General features: G+C 49.5%; 1 protein-coding gene across 14 annotated transcripts in view; it reads right to left on the reverse strand.

Moving 5' to 3' along the window:
• Window positions 1–10158, reverse strand: part of STX2 (syntaxin 2) — a 50899-nt gene extending 40741 nt beyond the window's left edge. For all 14 annotated transcript variants that reach the window (XR_012420852.1, XR_012420851.1, XR_012420850.1 and 11 more), the window contains exon 1: window positions 9965–10158. Coding sequence is in view for 6 of the 14 variants with exons in the window: in XM_045366318.3 (XP_045222253.1) it covers window positions 9965–9994 (30 nt within the window). In the remaining 8 variants the exon portion in view is untranslated. The remainder of the gene's footprint in view (window positions 1–9964) is intronic.
• Between the last annotated feature and the right edge of the window lie 202 nt (window positions 10159–10360).

A 10360-nucleotide genomic window follows, 5' to 3' on the forward strand; every position in this document is an offset into this window, starting at 1 on the left:
TGCCCAGGGTCTGCAGGAGGCAGGCCAGGTGTGTTATCTGTCAATCCTCCTGGTACCACACCCCCATCCCCGCCATGAGGCAGGTACTGGCATGGCTACTTCAGAGTAGAGCACATGCTCAATGGTTATGGTCTCGGAGCGAAGCGGTGCCGAACCAGTAGGTGAAGCCAGTCCATCTGACTTTCCAAAACTCCCCATCTTAACAGCTGTACCATGTTGAACCTCTTAAAAAGAGTAAGAGCTGTCCTTTAGTGCCAGCGCACAAGCGGCAGGCAATTTGAAACACGCTCCACACATGTTCTCATTGGTTTTATGGGCCCCACGTTGCCAGTGAGGAGGCGGAAACACAGTGCAGGGATCACTCAGCAGGGACAGCAGAGCAGAAGCGGCCTGTGGCTGTGATTCCACACACTCTGCTCTGACAAGCACACTCTACCCTGGGGGAAGATGGGATGGGGGAGGAGCTGTGCTGTGGACCCCACCAGCCACGCAGGCCAGGCCCCACAGACTCCCCTTGCAGGGACTCCCTCTCTTAGACAGAGGATCTATTCCCGTGTGTGCCAGCCCCGCCTCTCGGGCCCACAGCCTGCTCCCTCCCTGTCTCCAAGCGCTCACTTGGGCAAACTAAATCCCACTAGCTGGGCCCGGGGTCTCACTGCTTCCCTGTGGCTATCTGCCTTCTCTTCTCAGCTGTGCGGTCTCAGAGGTGCACGGCCAGGAATGATGGAATGAAGCATGACCACGTGAAGTCGTTGACTGTGCATTCACCCAAATACCCATGGAGGGGGTGGGGAGGAGGGGCGGAGAGCTGAAACTGAGCTGCAGACTGCGCTTGTGGCCCTGAGCCCGGGGCCATAAAAGTGCTTCACCCCACCCTGGAGGTGCCACGTGGCTCTCAGGGCATCTCACACCTCCCTGCTCTGTCAGTAACTTTAGGTTCTAGATTCAAAGTCACCTCATTTTTGTTTATTTGGAAAACTGTAAACATATACAAAAGTGGAAGGAATACTATGGGTGAGCCCTCACTGTCCCCATCACCCAGGCTTAACAATGGTCAAGCCACAGCCTGTCTGTTTAGGTTGACACCCGCCCCTTCCCACCACTTCCTACCCCACACCATAAGACCATCTTGAGGCAAATCCCACGAGGCAGATGCTACTGTGGAGACTGCACCTGCGGCTCCAGCAAAGAGGCTGCACCCATCTCACTGCTCCCCAGCACCACGCTTCCCTGTGAAAGCAAGTCGCTTTCCATGGTGACCTTCCCATGCTGTGCGATGGCCCCCACAGTGGCGTGGTGTAAACAACTAGAGGCTCAGTCCTCCTCTCCCATGGTGACTGTCCCATGTTGTGCAATGCACCCCCACAGTGGTATGGCGTCAGTCCTCCTCCACTCTGAACCCATGGCACAGGCAGATTTTTGTTCCGAGTCATTCGCTTGCTGGTAAACAATGTGGTTCTCTACCTGTAGACCAGGAAAGATCCACATGACTGGAATATGTTTCCTCTACCGTCTTATTTCTTATTCCTAAGCCTTGACTTATATGTCTTATTTCTACCTGGAACTCTTAAAACTGATCAGATAATAGGAAACAGACCCAATAATACTGTCTTTGCTTTTCCATTCAAAAAATAAAATGACCAAAGCAATCTTTTTGGATTTATCCCTAAGCTACATTATTCTCATCTTCAATGAATGTCCACGTTCAGTCTTTCAAGCTGAGACAGTGCAACAGCTGTACAACAGCCATGATTATGAGAGGGTATTCATTGTAAATAACCAAACCGCTTGTGGCAAACGTTTACTAAAAGCCAGGGAATACTCTCCTATATGACATACTTGATTTCCCAAGTGTCAAAGTACAGGATAAACATTTAAATATCAGCATTCCATTTCTGTTACATGTTAACAGAAGTCTCCTTAAAAGAAGCATTATAGTAAAATCACAACTCCCCCGTGTGAATACTATTGTCAGGAACAGGTAGCAGGTAGCTTCCTGGTGTAGAAACTGTGTAACAGAAAAGAGAGTCATTGGAACACTCATCATTTATAATTCAACAGAAGCTGAACTATCACAAATGGCAGAATCCAAAGCTGGACAGAATCCTGACTTTCTTCTGCATGTTGTTCACACACACATGCTAAGGAACTTCCACACAAATAGTAACTGTAGACAAATAAATTACAAACCTTGACATAGACACAGTGGTTTTAGTACTATGTTGCTAGAATACTTTGACTTATTTTTCACAATTAAATCACTTAGGTAGAAAAAGAAAAGACTTGTAACTAAACGTAGGTAAAAGCCGGCCGCGTGCGGCAGCTCATGCCTGTAATCCCAGCGCTTTGGGAGGTTTAACTGGGAGGATCACTGGAGCTCCAGAGTTTGAGACCAGCCTCGGCAACATGGTGATACCCCATTTTTGGTACAAAACATACATAAATCAGCCAGGTGTGGTGGCTCACACTTGTGAGGATCCCCCGAGCCCAGGAGATTGAGGCTGTACTGAGCAGTGATGGTGCCACTCCAGCCTGGTGACAGAGAGACTTTGTCTCAAAAAACAAGTAAGTAGGCCGGGCGCGGTGGCTCAAGCCTGTAATCCCAGCACTTTGGGAGGCCGAGACGGGTGGATCACGAGGTCAGGAGATCGAGACCATCCTGGCTAACACGGTGAAACCCCGTCTCTACTAAAAAAATACAAAAAACTAGCCGGGCGAGGTGGCAGGCGCCTGTAGTCCCAGCTACTCGGGAGGCTGAGCCAGGAGAATGGCGTGAACCCGGGAGGTGGAGCTTGCAGTGAGCTGAGATCCGGCCACTGCACTCCAGCCTGGGCGACAGAGCGAGACTCCGTCTCAAAAAAAAAAAAAAAAAAAAAAAAAAAAAAAAAAAAAACAAGTAAGTAAATGCTGACTCTGGGCCAGTGTGTAACTATGGTGCTAAACGTAACCTACTCTCTCATATTTGTGTATGGTGAATTACACTTTTATACCCACGATAAAATGTTACACTGTTTTAAATTTTTTTGTATTTTTACTAACACTTGTTCCCATTATTATTATATAAATACTTTTTAACAGGCACTTAGACTTTATGTAAGTAGTGTTATCCTTAAGCAATTTTTTTTTTTTTTTTTTTTTTTTTTGGAGGCAGGGTCTTGCTCTATCACCCAGGGTGGAGTGCAGTAGTGTGATCAGAGCTCACAACAGCTTCGACCTCCTGGGCTCAGGCGACCCCTTCGCCTCAGCCTCCTGAGTAGCTGGGACTATAGGTACACATATTTTTTTTAGAGATGAGGTCTAGCCATGTTGCCCAGGCTGGCCTTGAACTCCCGGGCCCAACCAATCCTCCCACCTTGGTCTCACCGAGCGCTGGTATTACAGGGGTGAGTGACTGCACCCGGCCTGCCTCTGCAACTTAATCATTTTTTTTGTTTTTTTGGTTTTTTTCCTCTCAGCTATACATTCAGATTTCTCCACTCAGCATGTATCGCTCTAGTGTTAGGTGAAACCACACCATATGGGTCAACCTCATACACTCATCTTACCTGCTGCGTACGCTCCTTTACATAAAAAGCCACGATGTGTTATTCATCCAGGCTCCTAGTGGCCCTAACACTTTTCCAACAATGTAACATAACAAACCACGGTTACACAGCTGCGCGCGCGGGGCAGGATGGCTTTCTGGAACACACGCACATACGCAGAGAGAGGACCATGAGCCATGGGGTTGAAGCGTCTTCAGCTTCACTAAACAATGCCAAATTGCTCTCCAAAGCAGTTGCAATAAATTGGATGCCCCCAGCACGGCACGTGGACATGAGACACTGCCAGGCTAATCTTGAGCTACCAAGGGCCCATCCCTTGATCTCGCCCGAGGAATAAGGATCAAAACTGACATGATGAAGCCTGGAGAGCCTGAACTAGAGAGGATTTAAACTTGGGAGCTGGGGGCAGCCCCTTTACATCAGGTCGTGAAGATGAAGAGAAACCCACATGATCTGGCTCCAGCCAACCTCTCCAGCTCATTCATGTCTCACCTCCGCCCACTACTGACCATTCACTCACTACCGACAGCATCTTTCTGTCCCTTGCATGACCTCGTTCTCAACTCTGGGCCTCTGGACTTGCTGTGTCTTCTGCCCAGGGCGCCCTCCCCCAGCCCTGTCCACAGCCACTTTCTTATCCACAGGTCAGCTCAAGGGGTAGCCCCCTGACCCGCCCGGCCAAGAGAGCCACACCCACACCCTCACCCTGCTTATTCCCTCACAGCAAGGACTGCGAAAGACATGGATTCCTCTGCTTAGCTGCTGCCTATCTCCCAGCTGCAGCTTCCATGAGAGCAAGGACTTGTCTTTTCACAACGCAGGCATCCGGCCCACAGCAGTACCTGGCACACAGCCACCAGTCAGCGATGACCAGGTCAACGAACGAGTCAATGAATGAATGAAGAGCAAGAAAAGGGCAGACACAGACAAGGGGGAGGAGAGTGGGAAAGTACACACAAATGACAGAAGGCAAGAAATGGAAACAGAGACACACAAACACAAATGACAACATGCATCTGCCCTGAAAAGGTTGAAGAGCCGGGGAAAGGGTGCAGGAAAAAACAGGACTGCATCTGTGTCCAGAATGCCCCAAGACAAGATGGGCCATCTCTGGGAACACGCGAGGAAGGGGACACAGGAAGGCTTCCTGGTGATGCCTAACCTGAGACTAAAAAAGGTGCGAGGCTGCGTGTGGTGGCTCATGCCTGTAATCCCAGCACTTTGGGAGGCCAAGGCGGGTGGATCACCTGAGGTTGGGAGTTCAAGACCAGCCTGGCCAATGTGGTGAAACTCCGCTTCTACTACAAATACAAAAATCAGCCAGGTGTCGTGAAAGGCTGAGGCGGGAGAATTGCTTGAACCCTAGAGGCGGAGAATGCAGTGAACTGAGATCACGCCACTGCACTCCATTCTGGGCAAGAAAGCAAGGTTCTGTCTCAAAAAAAAAAAAAAAAAAAAAAAAAAAAGGTACAAGGCAAGAGAGAAGGTGCAGAGGGAGAAGTCCAGTGGTTCAGACAAAGGGAGCAGCACCTGCCAGGGCAGGGAAGAGGGGGCATATCAGTCCAGAGGCAGGAGCCCTGTCGCCACCACAGGGCGACAGGTCTGGGCTCCCGGGGAGCTCTTCCAGGGATCAGTTATTTCTTAGAGTCGCTGCTCCTTGCATTCAGAATAGACCTTACGTTAAAAACAAGAAGTGATTAATCTGTGAAAATGGACAGATTTTGCTCTTCAAACCAAAGGACATGTTTAGATATATAAATGAGTAAACCTATTATAGTTAAGAATAGAGAAACTATACACTCCAACTGTAGGAACTGTTTGTATGAGAACACACAAAATACAAAAATTCGGCAGGATTGCATAAATTATGAAATTCTAAACTATAAATACATGCATATATAAAATTATGTTCGTATATGAAATTCTTAGTATTTTAAGTTCCAATGAAATCTCTTAATCTTATTTTATCAACTGGAACCTGAATCTTCACTATGCAACATTCCGCACTACATGGGCAAACATAAGTTTTCAAAAAATCACTTTTAAAAATATCTGAGCAGTGTTTTCCGCCCTTTAAGAAATTATATTTGCAGGCCGGGCATGGTAACTCACGCCTGAAATCCCAGCACTTTGGGAGCCCAAGGTGGGCAGACTGCTTGAGTTCAAGAGTTGAAGAGCAGCCTGAGCAACACAGCGAAACCCCACCTCCACAAAAGTATGAAAATGTGCTGGGTGCACACGCCTGTGGTCCTAGCTACTGAGGAAGCTGAGGTGGGAGGATGGCTTGAGCCTTGGAGATCAAGGGTGCAATGAGTCATGATCGTGCCACTGCAGTCCAGCCTGAGCTACACAGCGAGATCCTGTCTCAAAGGAAAAAAAAAAAAAAGAGAGATTATATTTGCAATTCACCACCTTGAAACCAGGATGAAAAATAATGTTCTCATTTCTTTTAGGTCAACTAAGAACACCACATAGCTACTGTATATTTACTGTTTATTATCATGCAAACAATTCCCACAGATGAAATATGTGGTTTCTCTATTCTTCACTATAATAAATACATATATCATCTATATATCAAATATAATAAAGATATCAATGTGCATAAACTTTTTTTAAAAAAGTAATCAAAATACGTTTGGGGTGGTTATGTTATAGAATAGCTATTCCGTTTTGCTTACGTCCTACAGTGAATTTCATTACACCTCGGTCACTCTTCCTCCCCAGGCTGCATGCAACCAACCGCACCCACCCTCAGTTCACTGCTGTGTCTCTCTGCACCAGCACATGATCTGCTGGAGGCCTGACACTCAAGTACCTGTTGGACGGGCGAGTCTTTTACTTTCTGTAAATCAGAAATATCTTCCTGGATTTAGAGTCTAGGAGATCTGGACCGAGTCACGTAAACTTTCTATGCCCAAATGACTGGTTGCTCAAAAACAGAATCACTGGTTAGAAACTAAATCTGTCGACACAAATTATATTGAGCAAATTAATTTTTAAGCCCTTTCCATGTAATTATCAGAGGTACATTTTTCTCAGGAACAAGCTTCAATAGCTAATAAAATAAACTTTTTGGAAGCATCACAAATATTTTGTTAATGTGGACATTGTAGATGAGGCATTTTAATCAACAAAATATTAAACTTTACCTAGAAAAAAAAACACCAGCCATTTAGAAGCATGGTTGTGAATACACATTCAACTACTCTACGAACTACTTGGAAAGGACACATTTCCTGGGGGGGAGAAGTTAAACTTGTATCTGGTAACTTTAAGATGGGTTTTTAAATATTAAAAGTTATTAAACTTCAAATTCAGTTTTAACTTACTATTTTATACTAGGGAGAAGGTTGCTCTTTTTTCTGTTTTTGAGACAAGGTCTCAATCTGTCTGTCCCCCAGGCTAGAGGGCAGTGGCAAAATCTTGGCTCACTGCAACCTCCGCCTCCTGGGCTCAAGCAATCTTCCCACCTTAGCCTCCTGAGTAGCTGGAACCACAGGCATGCGCCACTACACCTGGCTAATTTTTTGTATGTTTTTTGTAAAGACAGGGTTTTGCCATGTTGCCCAGGCTGGTCTGGAACTCCTGAGCTCAAATGATCCGCCCGCCTCAGCCTCTCAAAGTGCTGGGACTACAGGTGAAAGCCACTGTGCCCGGCCAGAAGGCTGCTTTCTATAACTTCCTTAAAAAAAAAATCTGGTAAATATTAATCACACTTATAATTACATAGCACTTCCTCCCTCCCACCTTCTCCCAGAGCTTCACACATTAGATAATTTTATGCTTCATAACTCCCTCTATGAGGTGGACAAGAGCGATACCACTGTCCCCATTTTACACACAAGAAAAAGTTTTGAGAGGTTTAAAAATTATTTGCCCAAGATGAGAAACTCCAGAAGTGGAAACTTCCACAGCTTTCCTCTCTGACTGCTCAGTGGCTGTATCTAAAGCAGGATGGTATTGAAGTAGACGAGCTGACTTCTAGCTCCGCCACTCTAGAACAAAACTGATTGACATGTTCTACTGTTTCAGGAAGGGTTGGGATATATAGAAACTGAGTGACAAATAATTGCCTTATTTGCTTTTTGCTATTCAAGCCAAGAAAAGGTACCTTCTCATGATTCCCCAACATATAAATTTGGCTATCTTTTGCTAAAATAGTCACAGCTCTCACATTCACTGACATTAAGTTTTTTGTTTTTTGGTTTTTTTTTTGAGACAGTGTCTCACTCTGTCACCCAGGCTAGAGTGCAGTGGCATGGCACAATCATGGCCCATGGCAGCCTCTATCTCCTAGACTCAAGGAATCCTCCTAGCTTAGCCTCCTGAGTACCAGGGACTACAGGTGCGAGTCACCACACCTGGATAGTTTTTTGTGTGTGTTTTGTTTTGTTGGTTTTTTTTGAAAGAGTCTCTTTCTGTCGTCCAGACTGGAGTGCAGTGGCCCGATCTCAGCTTTCTGCAACCTCCGCCTCCTGGGTTCAAGCGATTCTCCTGCCGCAGCCTCCAGAGTAGCTGGGACTACAGGCGTGCGCCACAACATCCGGCTAATTTTTGTATTTTTACAAAACAGGGTTTTGCCATGTTGGCCAGGCTGGTCTCAAACTCCTGACCTCAAGTGATCCACCCAACTCAGCCTCCCAAAGTGCTGGGATTACAGGCATGAGACACTGTGACTGGCCTCCTGCTAATTTTTTAATTTCTTTTGAGAAACAGAGTCTCCCTATGTTGCCCAAGCTGATCTCCAATACCTGGGCTCAAGTGATCCTCCCACCCTAATCTCCCAGACTGCTGGGATTACAGGCATGAGCCACGGCTTTTCTTCATTAAATAAATATCTAAGCTCCTACTACACGGCACTGAAAGATAATCTACCGGGCAAGACAACGCAACTATAATTTGCTGTGTTTAAGATGGTATTGATCTGTGGACCACAGGGAATATTTGTCCATTAATAAAAAAGGAAAAATCACTGTGAAGAAACTTCCTTGGAAAGAATATAAAGCATAATTTCTATGATCCTAAGGATTAAATCATTGCCTTTCTCAACCAGAGCTCCTCATCTGAACCACAGAACACAGATAATTATTTAAGTGGCTCTTTTCTCTATTCTCCCACTCGGGGGTACATAACAGCTCCATTCTAGCAGAAGAGGAGAGAGAATAATTCATTACATGCAATGGGTGCCGGAGGGCTGTGGCCTTAGCAACCCTGTTCTGAGGCCGCCAATAATTTAGAGACCAGGGGCTGTGTCTGTGCACACACGCAGCATGAGTTAGTACCTGTACTGTAAAGGGAAAAAGTCATAATTACTTCTGTTGGCCTAAGCTGTCCTGGGTTAGATAAGCTTGGAAAGTGCACGACCATCGCTATCATTTCGCTGTCACTGCACCATGCACAGTTCTGTTACCTTTACATGTGTAGAATGCATCAAAATCCTTCCAAAATTTTTAGTGACCTGCTTTTCCCTTGCTAAAGTAAATAATTTGCTGTGTGCTCGGCTGTTGGCGCGTTAGGTGTGTTCAGAGTCAACACACACAGTCCCAGTTCCCAAAGCAAACTATTGGGGAGATCAGACACGAGCTGCTGTTCTGTTGTTCCTGCTCACCCCACCGCAAGCACCCAGCACTCTAAGGCGCCTACATGTCACACCCATCTGTTGCCTCCTGCTTGGTGCAGGGTCCTGTGTGAAGCCCCAGGAATAGAGCAGCGACCAAAGGGACTCGGCCTGCTCCCTGGGGCTGAAGCCCGCTGCGGGGACACCGCGGGGTCGACCACGGTTAAGCCGGTGGGTAAGCGCCAGAGAGAATCCGCCAGGCGGAGTGACGGACAGGGAGTCCCGCTTGGAGAGAGGGTCGAGGCCGGGACCTTCTCGGCTCCCTCCTCCTGCCCCAACCCGCCCTGAGGACTCCGCCCAGGAAGCCCCAAGACCCCGCCCTGGGGACCCGGCCCGGAGCTGCCACCCTAGGACTCCCCAAGACCCCAGCCCTCGGGACCCCACCCGGGGCGCCTGCCCAGGACTCCCCGAGGCCCCCGCCCCCTCCGAGCCCCCAGCCCGCCCGCCCCAAGACCACGCCCTGGGGACCCCGCCCGGAGCCCTCACCCTAGGACTCCCCGAGACCCCCGCCCTGGGGACCCCGCCCGAAGCCCCCACCCTAAGACTCCCCGAGACCCCCGCCCTGGGGACCCCGCCCGGAGCCCCCACCCTAGGACTACCGGGACCCCCGCCCTGGGGGCCCCACTAGGAACCCCGGCTCAGGACTCCCTGAGACTGCCCGCAGCCCCCGCCCCAGAACGCCCGAGATCCTCGCCCTGGCGACCCACCCGGAGCCCCGCCCAAGACGCCCCGAGCCCCCGCCCGCCCTCCAGACCCCGCCCCGGCCGGGCCTGAACCGCTACCCGCGGCTGCCGCTCACCGCGGTCAGGTCTGGCAGCCGGTCCCGCATCCCCGCCGGCCGGGCAGCGCGCCCCGCCGCTCAAGCCTGTCCCGAGCTGCCTCCAGCCGGGCCGCGGGCTCTCCGGTCGCCACCTCAGGCTCAGCGATCCCGGCCCCGCGCCCGCCCTCCCTGGAGCCGGCGCTGCCACGGCAACCGCGCCCCGCGCGCTCTGCGCATGCCCGGCCCGCGCCGCGCCCCGCACCCACCCACATGGTGGCGGCGCTTTCCTGCGGGAGCCCGGAGGGGCGGGGCCTGGAGGGCGGGGCCTAGGCGGGGAGGGGAGGGGCCTGGGCGGGGAGGGGAGGGACCTCGGGGGAGGGGCGGGGCCCGGCCGAGCCCCAGGCTGGCCAGTCCGCTATAAGTGCTGTTTGTCTC

This window comes from Macaca fascicularis, chromosome 11, assembly GCF_037993035.2.
Source record: "Macaca fascicularis isolate 582-1 chromosome 11, T2T-MFA8v1.1".
NCBI lineage: Eukaryota > Metazoa > Chordata > Mammalia > Primates > Cercopithecidae > Macaca > Macaca fascicularis.